The following is a 20,210-nucleotide window of genomic DNA, read 5'->3' as shown; positions in this document are numbered from 1 at the left end:
GACTACTAACACAAGCAGCTGATTTTTCAGCTTCCCCATACTCACTCGAATAAGTTTTGCAACATGTGTCTTTCCACTGCCTGGTAATCCTCTCATTATAACAACAATCTGAAACAGAATAGACGAAAAAAAAAATCACTCAGAGAAAAGTTTCTGCAATGAGATAATAGTTAACAATGACCTACCATTTTCCACGATAGACTATACAGTAGGCCATGAAACAAATCTTAATAAATTTGAAAGGATAGAAATAATACAAAGTATGTTTTTGGACCACAGTGGAATGAAATTGGAAATTAATAGTAAGAAAATGTTAGAGAAACTCACAAATATGTGAAAATTAAACAACATACTCCTAAATAACCAATGAATCAAAGAAGAAATGAAGAGGAACCAGAAATTAAGAGAAGCCAGAAACCAGGAGGAGCCAAAAACCAGAAGGAACCAGAAAATACTCTGAGATGAATGAAAACAACACAACATACCAAAGCTTACAGGATACAGCTAAAGCAGTGCTTAAAAGGAAATTGATAGCTATAAATGCCTATAGTAAGAAAGAAGATAGGTCTCAAATCAATAACTTAACCATCCACTTTAAGACACTTGAAAAAGAAGAGCAAACTAAAGAAACAGAGGAAAGAAACAATAAAGATTAAAGCAGAAGTTAATGAAATAGAAAACAGAAAAACAAAAGAAAAAATCAATAAAACCAAACAGTGGCAGTGGTTCTTTAAAAAGACCGACTTTGGGAAGACCCGGTGGCTCATGTCTGTAATCCCAGCACTTTGGGAGGACGAGGCGGGTGGATCATGAGCTCAGGAGATGGAGACTATCCTGGTTAATGTGGTGAAACCCCGTCTCTACTAAAAATACAAAAAATTAGCCAGGTGTGGTGACGGACACCTGTAGTCCCAGCTACTCAGGAAGCTGAAGCAGGAGAATGGCATGAACCCAGGAGGTGGAGCTTGCAGTGAGTCGAGATTGCGCCACTGCACTCCAAAAAAAGTCGGTCTTCTTTTTTTTTTTTTTTTGAGATGGAGTCTTGCTCTGTCACTAAGGCTGGAGTGCAGTGGCACAATCTTGGCTCTTTGCAACCTCTGCCTCCCAGGTTTGCGCGATTCTAATGCCTCAGCCTCCCAAGCAGCTGGGATTACAGGTGCCTGCCACCACATCCAGCTAATTTTTGTGTTTTTAGTAGAGATGGAGTTTCACCATGTTGTGCAGGCTGGTCTTGAACTCCTGGTCTCAAGTGATCCACCCACCTCAGCCTTCCAAAGTGCTGGAATGACAGGCATGAGCCACCACGCCTGGCTAAGACCAACAAAATTTTTGAACTCTTACCTAAACTAAATACAAAAAAAAGAAGATTCAAATTACCAGAATCAGAAATGAAAGCTGGGCTCAGCAGCATGTGCCTATAATCCCAGTTCCTCAGGAGGCTGAGGTAGGAGGATCACTTGAGCCCAGGAGTGCAACCCCAGCCTGGGCAACAGTGAGACTCTGCCTCAAGTAAAAAAGAAATGAAAGAGGGGACATTACTACCAATCTTATAGAAATAAAAAAAGATTACAAAGGCATACTATGAACAATTGTATGCTAACAAATTAAGTAATTTAGGTGAAACAGACAAATTCCTGGAAAGACATAGACTACTAAAATTTACTCAAGAACAAATAAACAATCTGAATAGACCTATAACAAGTGAAGAATCTAAGACAGTAATTTTAAAAAACTACACACAAACAAAAGCACAAGCCTGGATGACTTCATCACTGAATTCACCAAACATTTAAATACCAACTCTTCACAAAGTCTTCAAAAACATAGAATATGAAGGAATAATTTCTAACTTACTTTATGAGGCCAGCATTACACCAAACCACATACAGACAAGAAAACTACAATATCTCCTATGAATATGGATACAAAAATCCTCAACAACATATTAGCAAGCTGAATCCAGCAACACACAAAATTTATTACACACCATGACCAAGTGGGATTTATCCCAGGAATGCAAGTTAACATATGAAATCAATTAATGTAACACATCATATCAACAGACTAAAAACCAAAATCACATGATCATCTCAACTGACACAAAAAAAGCATTCAACAAATCCAACATCCTCTCATGATAAAAACATTCCACAAACTAGGAATAGAAGGGAACTTTCTCAACCTAATAAAGCACATCTACAAAAAAATTCCACAGTAATGGTGAAAGATTGTATGTTTTCTCTCTAAGATCAGAAACAGGACAAGAATGTCTACTCTTGCCATGTCTATTCAACACTGCACTGGAGGTTCTAGCCAGGGCAATTAGGCAATAAATAAAAGGCATTCAATTGAGAAAGAAAGAAGTAAAAGTATATTTGCAGATGCCATGATCTTATACGTAGAAAACCTTAATAATCCATTAAAAATCTATTAAAAGTAATAAATGAATTCAGTGGTATTGCAGGATACAAGATGAATAAACAAGAATAAACCATATTTCCATATATTTGCAATAAACAATCCCAAAATGAAATTAAGCCATCAATAATAACTTTACGACAAGGTACTATGTTCACTATTTGGGTGACAGGCTCTTTTTTTTTTTTTTTTGAGAAGGAGTCTTGCTCTGTTGCCCGGGCTGGAGTGCAATGGCCGGATCTCAGCTCACTGCAACCTCTGCCTCCCGGGTTTATGCCATTCTCCTGCCTCAGCCTCCTAAGTGACTGGGACTACAGGCGCCCGCCACCTCGCCCGGCTAGTTTTTTTTTGTATTTTTAGTAGAGACAGGGTTTCACCGTGTTAGCCAGGTTGGTCTCGATCTCCTGACCTCGTGATCCGCCCGTCTCGGCCTCCCAAAGTGCTGGGATTACAGGCTTGAGCCACCGTGCCCGGCCAGGGTGACAGGCTCTTTAGAAACCCAAACTCCACGCCAGGCACGGTGGCTCAAGCCTGTAATCCCAGCACTTTGGGAGGCCGAGATGGGCAGATCACGAGGTCAGGAGATCAAGACCATCCTGGCTAACATGGTGAAACCCCGTCTCTACTAAAAAATACAAAAAACTAGCCGGGTGAGGTGCCGGGCACCTGTAGTCCCAGCCACTCGGGAGGGTGAGGCAGGAGAATGGCGTGAACCCGGGAGGCAGAGCTTGCAGTGAGCTGAGATCTGGCCACTGCACTCCAGCCTGGGCAACAGAGCAAGACTTCGTCTCAAAAAAAAAAAAAAGAACCCCAAACTCCAGCATTACACAAAATACCCGTGTAATGAACCTGCACATGTATCCTGAATCCATAATTTAAAAATAAATAAATGTGAATGTATTAAACAATCCAATCAAAAGGCAGAGATTGTCAGACTATATTTAAAAACATGATCCATTGTGTCCTAGAGTCAGAAATAGGAATCTGAATTTCGAGAGTGATTAGGGAGTTACCCTTGCAGGGATGGTGAAGAAATGTCAGAAATAAAGGGAACCTGAATGGAAAAAAAAAAAAAAAAAAAAAAAAAAAAAGATCTAACCACAGGCATACTACAGGAGACACACTTTACATTAAAAGACACAAACATAATGAAAGTAAGGAAATGGTAAAAGATTTATCACGCAAAGAGTAACCACAGGAAAGGTCAAGTAGCTATATATTAATAGTAGGCAAAAAGACTTTAAAACAGGAATCTATTAATTCTGTATATATGGAATGGGAATATCTGGCTGAAATCTCCAGTGCCAGTTAATTCAAATGGGAGTCAGTCTAACTATTCTGTAATACAGGACAAATTTAAAAGAATGTACACATTTGGAGGTCACTAGGAAATTAAGCCTAAGCTAATCAAGTCTCCTAATTCTCCCTTTCTATTCCACATACCATAAAACCAAATCCACTTTTCCTCTCTTCAACGTGCAATTAATTGAGGTCTCATGAATATGTTTTAAAATTCAACATGTTTTTTGTCAAGTACTTTAGTGATAAATTCTTGAAGATTCTATAGTGTAGGCCATTTATGAGATTATATGGTGATTTAGAGATAGTAAAATGCCTTGAACCTGATATTATTACTACGTTGCAGAAAAGTAAAGAAATTCTTTTCAGGATATTAACAAGATCTCTTATCTTCTGGTTTGCATGAAGCTGAATCAACTTCATAGGACTCACTCTCTCAGGTCTGCTCTCCCGGCCCGGTGGTTTCAAAATATCATCCACATTCTTTGATTCAGGCTTCTTCTCGACCCGTGGAGCTGGAGGTGGCTGGTGGCTCAGTGAAGGAGCTGGCAGAGGCATTCGCTCCTCAGGATAAGTCCTACGTTCTCCTGGGATTCCAGCAGTTGAACAAAATTACTATTTGTATAGTAATTATTTTGAAATTCAACTCTCCCCACACATCTCCTAAGGTAATATAATTCAAACCAAGTCCAATGATTTTAGGGCTTTTTTTAACTTTTAACTTTAATTAGAGAAAATTTAAGGTAATGTAAAATCTACTGAAGTCAAGAAAATGAGAAGATTTAAGTATGATTTCAGGCAAACAGAATGTTCTGCAAAACACTGAATTCATCCTTGTTTTGGTGTTAAATGTAGGAAAGTTAAGCAACAGGACGTGGAAGAATAATAAATGCTTTGCTGGACAGTCCTAAGTTCTGTAACTTCTGCTTTATGGTTTTTAAGAATAAGAGTTATACCATCTTAGGAGAGCGTGTTCCTATAAATAGGTATGAGTTTCTAGTTTAAGTATAAATCATAGCAGTGAAAAGCTAAAAGCAACCTAAATACTTAACAATAAGGGTCTTGGTCTTATATTTTATCCACTCAATGGAATGTCACAGGGCCATTAATAAAATAGGTTTACATATCATGATATGTAAAATATTTGATTTTACATATAAAAAATGTGTATGGTGCAATATCAATCAGAACAATCATGATAAATTGTATTATTATACTTCGATTACAACTTCAAAAATATGTCCGTAAAGAATGAGAGGAAATCTACAAAATTATAAGAGCTATAGTATTGTAGGTAGTGAGATTATTAGTAATTTTGTTTCTACTTTGTTTTAAAAATAAACGTTTTATTTCATTAATTACATTGCTATTTTTTATGACAATGCCACTAGCTCTAAGAAATCTGTGAATACATTTTACTCTAAAAGCTTAAATCCAGAGCATCTCCCATACTTTACATTCTCAACATCCTTGTAGTTAATAAGGCATCACTCTACCTCCAAACATGGATGGTCCTTCATAGACTGGTCGGTCAGACTTCCGGTCATAGGATGGTCTATCAAAACCCCCTCTTCTGGAAGAGGAATGGTCTTTTTTGTCTCGATATGACTGAGCTCTAGAAGGTATAATAGGAAGTGCTTCAGCAAATAAAAAATATTTGGAGGTCTCTGCTTTATAATGCAACAGCATTATCTGCCCAATTTTCTCTATAGGCAGGTACTTCACATAGTCAACATTTACTTTTTTTTTGAGATGGGGGTGTTACTTTGTCAACCAGGCTGAAATGTAGTGGCATGATCTCGGCTCACTGCAGCCTTGATCTCCAGTGTTCAAGCAATCCTCCAATCTCAGCCTCCTGAATAGCTGGGACTATGGGCACACACAACCACACCCGGCCAACTTTTGTTATTTTTTGTAGAGATGGGGTTTTGCCATGTTGGCCAGGCTGGTCTCGAACTCCTGAGCTCAAGAGATCCACCTGCCTTGGCCTTCCAAAGTGCTAGGATTACATGCATGAGCCACTGCACCCGGCCAATATTTACATTTTGACTTCGCTTTTTCATTTAGATTTACTGTATATACATACATCTAAAAAGTTCATGGGAAAGCTGGACATGATGGCTCACGCCTATAATCTCAGCACTTTGGAAGGCCAAGGCAGGTGGATCACTTGAGCTCAGGAGTTTGAGACCAGCCTGGGCAACATGGTGAAACCACATCTTCACCAAAAATACAAAAAAAAAAAAAAAATCAGCCAGGCATGGTGGCACATGCCTGTGGCCCCAGGTACTCAGGAGACTGAGGTGGGAAGATCACTTGAGCCCAGGAGGTGGAGGCTACAGTGAGCTGAGACTGCGCCACTGCATTCCAGCCTGGGTGACAGACTGAGAGAGACCCCGTCTCCATACAAAATAGTAATTAATAAATAAATAAATAAATAAATAAATAAATAAATAGTTCATGGGCTTGTCCCCATTTTCCCTTCTCCTTGGCTGGCTGCCAGAATGCCCTTAGGTATAATAATAACAATAATAAATAAAAAGCTCATGAACTGCAAAAATAAACTGCTTGCCCACTGAGTATGACTGCACCTTTATTGACAATACCATTTCCATTCCTTTCTGGCTATCTCCAACTCCCATTTAATTCTCTGGAATTCAAGCTACCAAGTCAAGGACCTACTTTCCTGAAAACTGGTCCAGAATTGTTCTTCCCCCTCCAAATTACATATACACATGCATGAGAAAAATATGTTACTTATTAAATTTTTCTTAAACTTTTACTGTTAAGTATATAGTAATTTGCACATCTATCAAAGATTGTTTTATAGCATACCTATCATCTCGGGGTCGGCGTTCTCTGTCAAATCGATCCCGGTCATAGTCAATAACACCACGATCCCGGTCTCGATCTCTATGTGTCTCACGATCCCTTTTAAAATCTCGATGATCTGTTATGACATTACTTTGACGATCAAAATAAGGCTCACGATCTCTTTCTCTATCATAACGATCACGTTGGCCTGCATGCTCTATAAAAACAATTAGTACAACATAACTATATCCCTTTTATGAAATAAAAGCAGAAAAGTAAAAATTTAACTTCAAAGCTGGTATAAATTTTTGCCCTAAATTCAACTTAAGAATCTTTTAGCTATATTAAATGAAGGCTCAGATAATCTCATCAAAAGGAAAATAATGTGGTAATTAGGCCTTAAAATGTTTAAAAATACTGACCTCTCCAGGAATCCTACCTGTCTCAAAAGTTGGTCTTTCAGGTAGTGGATCTGGGCGCAGAGTTATTCTTTCTCCATAAGGTATCTGTTCAACTTTATTAGTGGATATATCTGGTAAACAAAATCAGAGATAAAGCACTGTAAGAGTGAAGCTTGAGAAAGCTAAAGCTGAAGCTAACAATTCCTGTAGAATCACAAATACAAGTTCACTATCACTACTCACCTCGGCCATGGCCATAATCAACAGTCTGTTGCACTGGTGGTGGCTTGGACATTGGTGGCATACCCATAGGCACTGGGCCAGGAGGGGGAATGGAAGAGTGAACAGGTGGGGGTGGTAATACTGGAGCAGATGGAATTGCTGCAGTTTCTGACTTAAATTCTGAATTCAGTCCTTGTTCATCATTTGTATCCCAGAGCCCATAGAAAGAATCTTCATCCCATCGTTCCTGTTCTACAGCTGATGTTTGTGGCTTTATCACTGGAGGAGGAGGAGGTAGAGGGGGAGGAGGTGGAGGTGGTGGTATTGGGACAGGCGGCCTGGTCACAGGAACAGATGATCTTGCTGGTGGAGCAGAGGGTCTTACAATTGAACCTGGTGGTTTGCCCATAGGAGGGGGAGGTCTATAGGACCCTGGAGGCTAGAGAATAGAATAAACAGCTTAGCGAACAAGCATACCACTATGTTTTTACAGATTAGTGGAAATTAAAATCTGGTTCTCAATTTATAGGAAAAAAGTTAACACCTTGGACTCATTCAAAGTTTCATGCTTCAAAACATACCATCAAAAAAAAAAAAAAAAAAAATGAGGACAAGCCACAGAAAGGGAGAAAACATAGGCAAATCTTATATTTGATAAAGAACTTGAATTCAGAATATACAAAACACTTAAACTCAGTAAGCCAAATCATTTAAAAAAAAAAAAAAACTATGGCCAAAAGATGTGAATAGATATTTCTCCAAAGAAAATATATAAATGCCCAATGAGCACATGAAAAGATGCTCAACATCATTAGTCACTAGGGAAACGCAAATTAAAATCCCAATGAGATACCATTTTCATACGCACTGGAATGGCTATAATTAATGAGAGAGACAAAAACAAATGATGGCAAGGATATAGGAAAGAAAAACCCTTTTAGACTGCTAGTGGGAATAAATGGCGCCACTATAGAAAACGGTTTGCCAATTTCTCTCAAGAAGCCAAACTTTTTTTTTTTTTTTTTTGAGATGGAATTTTGCTCTTATTGCCCAGGCTGGAGTGCAATGGTGCAATCTTGGCTCACTGCAACTTCTGCCTCCCAGGTTCAAGCGATTCTCCTGCCTCAGCCTCCTGAGTAACTGAGAGGGCCTGTAGGTACCCGCTACCAGTCCAGCTAATTTTTTGTATTTTTAGTAGAGACGGGGTTTCACTATGTTGGCCAGGCTGGTCTCGAACTCCTGACCTCAGGCAATCCACCCACTTCAGCTTCCCAAAATGCTGGGATTACAGGCATGAGCCACCGCACCCGGCCAAACATAAATTTATCACATGGCTCAGCAATTTCATTTCTAGGTATCTATCCAAGAAAAATAAAAACATATGTCCATCCAAAGACTTGCACACAAATATTCATAGCCATACTATTCAACAACCCTGATGTCCATCAACTGGTGAATGGTTAAACAAAATGTGGTATATTCATGCAACAGGTTACAAATAAAAAGAAATTTAAAAAGCAGTAAAAAGAAATGAAGTACTGAGTCATGTTACAACATGGATAAACTTTGAAAAGAAGATAGACACGAAAGACTACATATTATATAATTCATTTACATGAAATGCCCAGAAAGGCAAATCTATATAGACAGAAAGTGCTGGGACTAGGGTGGGAATGAGGATTAACTAACTGTAAACTGGTGCAGTGATCTTACAGAGGTAATGAAAATGTTTTAAAATTTCCATACTTCAAATTAGGGTGGTAGCCACACAAGATTCATATGTCCCAGGTCAATACCAAAACTACAGAATTTCTGTAGGTGGTGTCCCACCAGTAATTTAAAATTAAAAAAAATAGGCTGGGCACGGTGGCTCAAGCCTGTAATCCCAGCACTTTGGGCGGCCGAGACAGGCAGATCACGAGGTCAGGAGATCAAGACCATCCTGGATAACACAGTGAAACCCCGTCTCTACTAAAAAATACAAAAAACTAGCCGGGTGAGGTGGTGGGCACCTGTAGTCCTAGCTACTCGGGAGGCTGAGGCAGAAGAATGGCGTAAACCCAGGAGGCGGAGCTTGCAGTGAGCTGAGATCCGGCCACTGCACTCCAGCCTGGGTGACACAGCGTGACTCCGTCTCAAAAAAAAAAAAAAAAAAAAAAAACCTCCATGAATTATTCTGATTTATACCCCTTGGTTAAGAACTATCTTCCTACTCTCAGTGTGCAGGAAGGAGAGAAATGAATAAATAAGAACTATCTTCCTACTGTAGAGACCTATCTCCTCCACAAAAACAGTAAATTTTCAGTGAGAGAAATCCTAGATAGCCTCCACACTTCTGTTCCTTTCAGTTATCTGGTTGATAATAGTAGTCTGTGGTAAAGCTGAGATGAACAGAGAACATGAGTTCTATGAAACAACAAAATAAACTAAATGAACATCTAGTAATCTAAGGAGTGCCACTGTTGTGTGCCCTGCTTACATTTGTTTTCCCAAAGCATCACCAGGTGCCATCAGAAATGTCTATGACAGAGATGGCGGGACTTCTTAGCAGACAGGTCCTAACCACTCAATACTGAAACCCAGTTGCCACATACATTTCATTTTTATTCTTTCTTTGGTAAAGATGGGGTCTTGCTATGTTGCCCAGGCTGGTCTTGAACTCCAGACCTCAAGTAATCTTGCCTCAGCCTCCCAAAGCGCTGGGATTACAGGTGTGAGCCACCATGCCTAGTCTCTATTTTAATCTTCGTAAGCGTGATTCAAACACTTATTTCCCATTTCTTAGTTCACTGCGTCTGGCTGGTTTGGTTTGTTTTGTTTTGTTTTTTGTTTTTTTGTTTTGGTTTGGTTTTTTACTTCTCTGTTATTCTAGGATGTTTTCTCTTTATTGACAGCTATTTTAGACCCTAGAGAACTCACAATGTACATTATTTATATATTTGCCCATATATAGGCAGTACTTTAAAAATAAACCTTCTGAAAAATAAAATGGAGTTGACTAATATGGAAGGAACATTACTGACTGGAGGTAACTACTGGCTACAGTTAAATACAAATGGCTATTACCTAAAGGTAAACTTTTAATTAAAGTATGGCATGGTAAACTTTAAGAAAACGCCAATATAGGATGAAGCTATTCTGTCTGGGCACATCTATCAAGACAAGTTTTAAATATCTTAAGATCTCATAGAAGTATACTTATAAATTTTTTTAAAAGTGCTTTCTCCATTCTATATAGTGAGAGTAAAAGATACATTTTTTAAAAGTATTGTTGATATGAGAAAGGGTTAATATTTATATTATATTAAGGATAATGAGTTAATTAAAAAAAAAAAAACCTGACTCAGATAAATGGGTGAAGGACACAAATAGAATTTCTGTAAGAGGAAAGTATAATTAACAAATATGGGAAAATATTCATGTTCACTAGTAATCAAAAATGCTGTATTAAAATTATTAAATATACCAAAAATATGAAGTAGCTAATGCTTATGACACTATAGTATAGATGTTACGCAACTATTTTTTTTTCATTTATTTATATCGTTTTTGAGACAGAGTCTCACTCTTGTTGCCCAGGCTGGAGTACAGTGGCGCTATCTGCAACCTCCGCCTCTCAGGTTCAAGCAATTCTCCTGCCTCAGTCTCCCTAGTAGCTGGGATTACAGGCGCGCACCACCATGCCTGGCTAATTTTTGTATTCTTAGTAGAGACAAGGTTTCACCATGTTGGTCAAGCTGATCTTGAACTCCTGACCTCAGGTGATGCACCTAAGACAGAGTCTCCCAGGTTCAAGTGATTCTCCTGCCTCAGTCTCATGAGTAACTAGGATTATAGGCACATGCCTCCAAGCCTGGCTAATTTTTGTATTTTTAGTAGAGACAGGGTTTCACCATGTTGGCCAGGCTGCTCTCGAACTCCAGACCTCATGTGATCCACCTGCCTCAGTTTCCCAAAAGTGCTGGCATTGCAGGCATGACCCACTGCGCGTGGCCATTATACAACTATTATAGACAGCTGTTTGGCTATGTGACAGGAATCATTTAAAAAGTATGCTTATTCTGGGCCAGGTGCGGTGGCTCATGCCTGTAATCCTAGCACTTTGGGAGGCTGAGGCAGGTGGATCACCTGAGGTCAGGAGTTTGAAACATGCCTAGCCAACATGGTGAAACCCTGCCTCTATTAAAAATAAAAAAAATTTAGCCAGGCGTGGTGGCAGGCACCTGTAATCCCAGCTACTCAAGAGGCTGAGGCAGGAGAATCACTTGAACCTGGGAGGTAGATATGAAGTGAGCTGAGATTGCGCCACTGTACTCCAGCCTGGGTGACAGACTACACTCGGTTTAAAAAAAAAAAAAAAAAAGTATGCTTATTCTTTGACCGAAGTATACCACTTTGGGACTTTAAAACCACTGTTGGCTGGGTGCAGGGGCTCATACCTGTAATCCCAGCACTTTGGGAGGCCAAGGCGTGAGGATCACTTAAGTCCAGAAGTTCGAGACCAGCCTGGGCAACAATGCGAGACACTGTCCCTACTAACAAATTTTTTTTGTTAATTAGCCAGGCGTAGTGGTGTGTGCCTATAGTCCCAGTTACTCAGGAAGCTGAGGTGGGAGAGTCACTTGAGCCCAGGAGTTTGAGGCTCCAGTGAGCTATGACTGTACCACTGTATTCCAGCCTCCCAGGCAACAGAGCAAAAAAAAAAAAAAAAAAAAAAAAAAAAAAAAGAGACAAAACAAAAACATAAAACTTACTCCTAAGAAGTTATCTGCTGGGTGCAGTGGCTCATGCCTGTAATCCCAGTACTTTCGGAGGCCGAGGCAAGTGGATTACCTGAGGTCAGGAGTTCAAGACCAGCCTGGCCAATTGGTAAAACCCTGTCTCTACTAAAATTACAAAAAATTTAGCCGGGCGTGGTGGCAGGCGCCAGTAATCCCAGCTACTTGGAAGCCAGGGCAGGAGAATCGCTTGAACCCAGGAGGCGGAGGTTTCAGTGAGCTGAAATCATGCCACTGCACTCCAGCCTAGGCAACAGAGTGAGGCTCCATCTCAAAAAAAAAAGAAAAAAAGAAAAAAAGAAAAGGAGTTATCTAAAATAAGAACCCAATAGGGTAATATTAAGAGAACAGTGGAAGATCAGAAACAAATTCAAACAGAAATTGAATTAATTCAATAAATTATTATAAATCAAAAAATAATATAGCATATAACAATATGGAAAGATGATTATGATTTGTTAAGCAAATAAAGCAGAAATGTGTATGTACAATCTGGTGTTTCTACTATTTACTAAGACATGCAAAGATGAAAGATATAGTTCTTATCTTATGGACTCAAGTTAGAAGGAAAGACAGACAAGAAAACAGACAATCAAAATGCAACATGATAAAGATGACAATAGAGACTAGTACAAGATGTTACAGGGTATGTATGAGGGTAACTGCCTTACATAGGTGGAAGAGAAGATACTAGAGCTGAGTTCTAAAAGATAAACAAGCATTAGTCAGTTGCAGGAGGGGATGGGAAGGCAAAGAAAAGACTCTAGGCTTAGAGAACAACATGCATACGCAAAGGAATGAAGAAGTAAAAGAATCTAGCATAGCCACAAAATTGTTAACTAGCTCTATGTGGAGGGAAAATGAAGCATCAGAGAGTGGAGTAGCAAGCAATGGTCAGCAGAGGTCAGGCCAGCTTAGGAAGAACAAGAAAGTCATGCAAGAGATTCTAAATTTCATCCTGAAGGCATGGGAGAACACTGAAGAGTTTTAAAGCTAGGTAGCCACATGGTGAGATTTGTTTTAAAATGTCCATCTGGCCATAAATCACATCAATGCTGCCTGGGTGTAGGGGTAGTCCCAGCTACAAAAGGGCATGAACTTTTTAGGGTGATGACAACTTTTTTTTTTTTTTTTTGAGATGGAGTTTTGCTCATCGCCCAGGCTGGAGTGCAATGGCACGATGTCGGCTCACTGCAACCTCCATCTCCCGAGTTCAAGTGATTCTCCTGTCTTGGCCTCCCGAGTAGATGGGATTACAGGCATGCACCACCACACCCAGCTAATTTTGTATTTTTAGTACAGCCAGGGTTTCTCCATGTTGAGCAGGCTGGTTTCAAACTCCCGACCTCAGGTGATCCACCTGCCTTGGCCTCCCAAAGTGCTGGGATTACAGGTGTGAGCCACGGCACTTGGCTGAGAATTTTTTTTATCTTTTGGTATACATCTGTCAAAAACTCGAACTATAGGCTTAAAATGGGTATAATTATACTTGAGAATTTGATTCAAAGGAGGTAAAATCAATCAGCAGAATGGTTATGGCAGGGTAGGACATGGGCAAGATGGAGGGCTTATTTTCAGGTTTCAAGTTAGCATGACTAGGTGATAATGAGAAAAAAGACAATTTAATGGGGTATAATGAGCCCCATTTTGAACATGCTGCATTTGACAGGAGTCACATTCACAGACAGAAACCCTGCTGACAGGTAGATGCATACAAAGATCAAGAGATCCAGTCTGGGGACTCAACAACACTATGGTGGTCGCTGATATCAACAACTATGTCTTACTGTTAAGTATTAGACCAGGATGGAAGGGAACACTGAGAAATGAAAAGTGTTAATTTGATGAAATGGTTCAGTCGAGGTTCAGTAGAGCTCTTTTCTCCATTATGCTGTCATAAAACTACTTGCAAGATAACATTTAAAACATTTGAAAACCCATTACTGGTTTAAAGGTAAAATAACAAAAACAAAAGGAGTTCTGGCATGCTCTTGGGAAAAAAAAAGGAGAACTTAATTACTCAAGTCTTTAACATAAACACCCCTTTTCATACTGGCTGACACAGTTCTGAATGTACTGGGCGATGGTATTTCCCCATCTGAAGGACTAGTAGCCTGAAGAGGTAGGAAGCATCAGGAGGCCCACATCCAGCTCTGCCTAGATGGAAAACAGGACCTTTTTTTTTTTTTTTTTTTTGGTAGAGATGGGGGTCTCACCATCTTGCGCAGGCTGGTGTCAAACTCCTGGGCTCAAGCAATCCTCTCGCCTTAGCCTCCCAAAGTGCTAGAATTACAGGTGTAAGCCACTATGTCCAGCCAACAGGACTATTTTAACATAAAAAATTATTAGGAAAATTCTACCATTTTGTGAACAGAAGCTATGTAGTTCAGGTGTACTTGGTATGCTTATCAAAATCTGGGGAAAAGGAGCATCTCTGCCACACTTTTGAACATGCTTTTAAGGTGTTCAAAGTTCAATTACCATAAACTTTTAAGTTTCCAAAAGTTACATTTTATAGAGGAAACTTATATTTATTCAATTTTTTAAAAAAATCAAACATAGAAACATACAAAGTAGAAACCATTTCATTTCCTGAGCACACATTCTCCCATACCGGATACATTCCAGGTCTTGAAGATGTATTCTGCAATCTTGATTCCTGAGGTGGTAGATGGTCAGCCATCTGTGGCTCAGACCCAAAGTCTTTCATCTTTTGAAGCTGTTCTTTCTGTTCCCTGCAAACAAATAAAATTGACATAGTCCATAAAGCATGCTTATTCCATTCCTAAGTGACTACAATTAATATTTAATTAAAAAGAAGAGACCTAAAAAACCTTGTCCTAAAATTCTCTGCAGTGGCCATACACTGGGCAGCTCTGGGATTACCCTCTTTTGCTTTTATGTGGCTAACTCATCAGTCATTCAAGACATATAAATAATTAATTATAAATTATTGAAGATACTCGAGAACAGATTCCACAACTTGCCTCAGTAGTTTTCTACTATCTCATCTACTAGTTGTTTTGTTTTTCTTTAATCCAACCAAAAGCTCTCTTGCTTTTTATTTATTTATTTTTTTGAGACGAGTCTCGCTCTGTCGCCTGGGCTGGAGTGCAAAGGCACGATCGCGGCTCACTGCAAGCTCCGCCTCCCGGGTTCAAGTGATTCTCCTGCCTCAGCCTCCCGAGTAGCTGGGACTACAGGCACGCATCACCGCGCCTGGCTAATTTTTTACATATTTTTAGTAGAGACGGGGTTTTACCATATTGGCCAGGCTGGTCTCAAACTCCTGGCCTCGTGACCCGCCTGCCTCAGCCTCCCAAAGTGCTGGGATTACAGGTGTGAGCCACCACGCCCGGCTTATTTTTTTCAACTCTTTTTTTTTTTTTTTTTTTTTTTTGAGACGGAGTCTCGCTCTGTCGCCCAGGCTGGAGTGCAGTGGCCGGATCTCTGCTCACTGCAAGCTCCGCCTCCCGGGTTCACGCCATTCTCCTGCCTCAGCCTCCCGAGTAGCTGGGACTACAGGCGCCCGCCACCGCGCCCAGCTAGTTTTTTGTATTTTTTTAGTAGAGACGGGGTTTCACTGGGTTAGCCAGGATGGTCTCGATCTCCTGACCTCGTGATCCGCTTTAGACCAGAGGTTGCAAAATGGTGGCCCATGGGCCAAATATGGCCTAAAAATGTTTTTAAAAGGTGGCTTTCACATCAGTTTTTAAAATTTGAATTAGCTGTCATATTTACAAAGCAAAATATTTCATATATAAATTCAAATCTTAAAGAGATATGGTAACACTAGGCCTACATTCCCACATGCCAACAATCAGCCGAGTGCAGCAGAAGCTGCCCATGTTAGATGAAATAACCTGTCACAATCTTCACCATACTCTACAGAGTTATACTTGGCCCACTTTCACTCATTTTTGTTATCTGATTCTTGAGGACATTTTAATTTATGGCCCCTGCTGTAGATGGTGAGAACAATTGTCAGTCTATACCTTTAAAAACAACATTTCATATTCCTGAAGATAATTACGTAACCCTTCAGTTTTTTCTTTAAATTTCTGATGAAAATACTTTTACTTCACAATGTCCACCTTAAACATGGGTAAAATTCACTACAACTTTTTAAGACCTTTTATAATTTTCTCCCTACATTAAAGTAAGTGACCCAAATGAGGGTTCACAAACAAGGGACCACAAAGTAAGGGTCAAGTATGTAAGATTATTTACTGCTCACATAAATCCCATCATCACATCCCTTACGATACTCCTTATGACTTTACACTGACACAATATAAACTACTTGTATTTGGCTATGACCACATTATCCATCACTCCCTATATATTGTTTAATTATGTTCATGTTGCCTAGAAAGCTTTAAAAAAAGGATGACGCAGCAGCAGCACCTTTTGTCCAGCATTGCCATGCAAAGCAATAATGAATTAAAAAGAAATTTCAAAAGGAAAAAGAAACTTTGGCAGCTTAACACCACCAATCAGCTTGGTATGCTCCATAACACAGATTTTAGAGTTTTAGACAGATTGAGTTCAAAGGCCGGGTTTGCCACTTACTAGCTAAGTGAACTTAACCTCTTTGAACTTCAGGGTCATTTGTGAAGTGGGGATAATACTACCTTATCTTTGCAGGCCTTTGAGATAGACAGACTGACATAATATATACACTCAATTATTAGCAAGTGCCCAGTTACAAGGTAGGTGTTAAATTAAAATTAAAGGTATCTATAACTTAAAAGTGAATAGTGTAGTAGCTAAATATTCTATAGCATGCTTTCCACATTTTCTTCATGAGTAATCTGGAAAAAATAAACCTCTCAGCTATAGACCACACAAACCTGCCGTACCTAGTCTTTCATCATTACCTTTTTCACCATATTTTTCTTTCCTAGTTCTAAAGTTTAAGTTATAATTTATTGGTAAGATCCACAACTGTAAACCAGAATTTAAAAATGGAAGAAATATAATACACTGGAATCTATCAAAACCTAATCATTAATTGACTTTCTCAAAAAAATTCCTTTAAAAAAGCTTGCAATCTGTCACTGACTTCTAAATTCCTATCCCAAGATACAGCTGGTTTAAGGATTAAATGAGTTATTATATACAACACACTTAGTACAGTTCCTGGCCCAGAGTAAGCATGCAGTAAATGTTAGCTTTTGTTATTAATGTTACTACAGGAAAAGAGGAAAATTATGTAGATACCTATACATAGTTGATTGTAAGTCAAGAAATCCTATTTTCCATTTCACAAAGAAAACATTTGGTTATGTAGAAACAAGTAACATCCTCAAGGAGAAATATCTGCTTTTAGTTATAATGAAAGATAAAACATCCCCAAAAGAAAGCATCAATAGTTAAACAAATCTGAGGATGCTCCTAAGCAAGCCATTTTTAGCTTCAACAAAGAAAAATACAGCACTTTCCAAAGTTATACCAATGATTAGTGAATAGAAAGTCTATTAGATCTAATACCAAAGAACAAACTGCTTACTGGAAAAAATGAAGGTTACACATGAACCCTGTGAAATCCAGAGCATTGAAAAGTTGAAGTTTGACACTTGAAACATGCACAGGCATGGCATGCCAGCAACACATCTACAAAGGCCAAGACAGCAGTCAATTTTCACATCTTAGGGCATAAGTTTATCATTAACACAATTCCTAAATACCCATCCTAACCCTAAAACAGCACTGAATGACCAGAAATATAAATTAAAAGTATGTGATAAGAACTTGAAGTAAAATGATTCCATTCAAATACATATCACTTTAAAAAGAGCAGTCTGAACATGGTTTTTATTAAAAGAAATGATCTGAAGGAGTCAACTTACCGAAGCATTTTCAGTTCTTGTGCAGCTTTCAAAATGATTTCATGCTGCCTCTGACTGAGAACCATTACCCCTCCAAGGCCTTGATCAGAGTCTAAGCTTGCATCGGACCCCATCATTTCTGAGGAATGATGTGAGGAGGACATATGTTCCGCCATGGGGGAATGTCTATCCACATCAGATGGGTACCATCTGTCTGACAACCGTTCTCTTTCCCAGTCCATTCTGTCAGGAACATAATCTCGCTTTTCCCGCCATGTATCTCCTCTTTCTGGATACTCTCGAATCCTCAACTCACCCCTATCACGGAAATCTCGATCATACCCATGGTCTCGATTTCTTTCTTCTCTCCATCTATCATCCCGATATCTATCCAAAGGTGGAAGAGGTGGGAGGGGCGGTAAAGGTGGAAGAGATGGAATATCTCGTTCACGAAACTGTGATTCTTGTTCATCCAGTGGTCTCCCATAATCTCTGTCCCACTCATTATCCAAATTTCTATCATACATATCCATGGGTCTTCCAATCCGATCCACATCCCTGTCCATGTCCCTGTCCATTTCCCTATTGTAGTCCTCATCCATATCCTGGTCTCTCTCCCAATCATCCCACCAAGGGCCTCGCCTATCTCCATCATGAGACCGAGATGGTGGTGCTGAGAACCTGTCCTCTCTGTTATAGAGCTCTAGTGTATCATCTTGATAGTCACGTTCACATTCTCTCCAGTATCTCTCTCTATCCCAGTCATCGAGTCTTTCTCGTTCCACTGGAGCATTTCTACCATCTAATGGAAACTCTTCATGCCCTCGCTCTTCTCCATGGTTCCATGGAGCCCTAGGAGGCTCATCTCGGTGATATGGATACATTTTTTCCCCACCATCTCCTGGTTCTGGTCTGAATGGACCTCTATCACGACCAAACTCTGATCTTCCCAGTCCCCTTTCTCGACTGCCAGGCCCTCGAGGTGGTCCTCTCTCCCTGCTCCCAGCTCTTCGGGGTGGTACTCTCTCTCTACTCCCAGCCCTTCGAAGAGGTCCTCTCTCCTGACTGCCAGCCCTCCGAGGTGGTCCCCTTTCTCGACTGCCAGCTCCACCCCTGTCCTGGCTCCCTTGCAGACCACCTGGCACTTTCTCCCGACTGCTTCCAGGTCTCACCAACCCTCTGTCCCGGCTACCTTCTCCTCTGTTCATCTTCTCTCTACTGTCTTCTCTTCTACCCATCATCTTATCCCGAAAGTCTTCTTGCTTGACCAATCCTGGGCCTCGACTGATTGCCTGGCCGCGACCTCTGTTTACTAGACCTTTATCCCGTGTGTCTTCCATTCTGCTTTGCCCAGGACCTCTGTAAGATGAGCTACTGCCTCTATTGCCTTCTAATCTATTATCTCTATTATCTGGCCGAGGCAGGCCTTTATCTTGGTTGTTTTCTGAATGGGGTAGACCAATACCCATAGGTTTAAAATCATTATCTGCTGTTAATGATGATGTTGCTACTGCTGCTGCTCCCTCCATCCCCCCTGTTTTTGAAGGAAAAGCAGATTGAGCAGGTACAGGCTTATTTGCAAGGGGTACAGGCTGAGTAACAGCTTGGGCTTTGTCGATTTGAGTCTCCATATTTTGAGCATTCTGGTCCCAATTAGAAGGCTCTATAGGCCCTTCCGAGACTTCGCTTTTAGGTGGCTCCTGCTGAGAGTCGCTTAGATTCTCATTTGACTGAGCCGCCTTGACATCCTTTACATCTGCAGCAATGGAAAATGCAGCTGATTGCATTTTAAAATTCTTCTGCTGGTTACTACTGGTGTCTGCTAATGGTTCTTTGTTTCCTGAAAGAGGTTCTGCTTGTGACTTAGGTTGCTGCTGATGTTGCTGTCCAAAAGTTGGTTTGGGGCCTTTCCATTGTGGTCCACTCTGTCGAGGACTTAGGGATGTACTGGGGGTAATATAAAATTGAGATGCTGGCCCCCGGGGAATCATTCCCCATTTGCTTTTAGTGCCCTCTGCTGGGTGACCTTCATATCTGGGTCTTGGCCCATCGGGGCGATTTCCTTCAAAACGAGGCCCTTTGGGTCTCGGTCCTTCACACCTTGACCCTAAATCCTCAAATCTTCGAGGACCATCAAATCTACAAGTAAAACAAAAGATATTACTCAAGACAGTAAAGCAGAAAAAAAAATTCTCCATGTAAGAATATTTAAGGCACTCTTGCCTTAGAATTTGTTTACAACAATGACTCTTTTCAGTCATTAAATAAATCCTGAGTCACCAATATCTTTGAACCAGTGTGTTAAGGTGGCAGTGCTCAGAAGGTCTTAGGACAGGTGTTGGAAATCATGTCAGTATTATCTAATTTACTTCAACACATCTCCTGCAGCAAGTCACTGATATACTGAACAGTTAAAAAGCAATTACAGGCCAGGCACAGTGGTTCAC

At 40.1% G+C, this 20,210-nt stretch overlaps 1 protein-coding gene across 4 annotated transcripts in view; it reads right to left on the bottom strand.

Annotated features, from left to right (window-relative positions):
• YLPM1 (YLP motif containing 1) overlaps positions 1–20,210 on the bottom strand; it is a 73,087-nt gene that overhangs the window by 19,739 nt on the left and 33,138 nt on the right. For 3 of the 4 annotated variants that reach the window (XR_012091005.1, XM_007987280.3, XM_007987281.3), the window contains exons 5-12: positions 17,785–19,902; positions 14,547–14,667; positions 7,176–7,593; positions 6,971–7,063; positions 6,553–6,748; positions 5,214–5,332; positions 4,150–4,304; positions 46–108 (exon numbers count right to left, since the gene is read on the bottom strand). Coding sequence is in view for 3 of the 4 variants with exons in the window: in XM_007987280.3 (XP_007985471.3) it covers positions 46–108; positions 4,150–4,304; positions 5,214–5,332; positions 6,553–6,748; positions 6,971–7,063; positions 7,176–7,593; positions 14,547–14,667; positions 17,785–19,902 (3,283 nt within the window). In the remaining variant the exon portion in view is untranslated. The remainder of the gene's footprint in view (positions 1–45; positions 109–4,149; positions 4,305–5,213; positions 5,333–6,552; positions 6,749–6,970; positions 7,064–7,175; positions 7,594–14,546; positions 14,668–17,784; positions 19,903–20,210) is intronic. The other variant, XM_007987284.3, reaches the window with a different exon arrangement.

This window comes from Chlorocebus sabaeus, chromosome 24 (assembly GCF_047675955.1).
Source record: "Chlorocebus sabaeus isolate Y175 chromosome 24, mChlSab1.0.hap1, whole genome shotgun sequence".
In the NCBI taxonomy this organism is placed as follows: Eukaryota; Metazoa; Chordata; class Mammalia; order Primates; family Cercopithecidae; genus Chlorocebus; species Chlorocebus sabaeus.
Note: the sequence above shows the minus strand (reverse complement) of the source record. Positions and strands in the feature narration are given on the sequence as shown.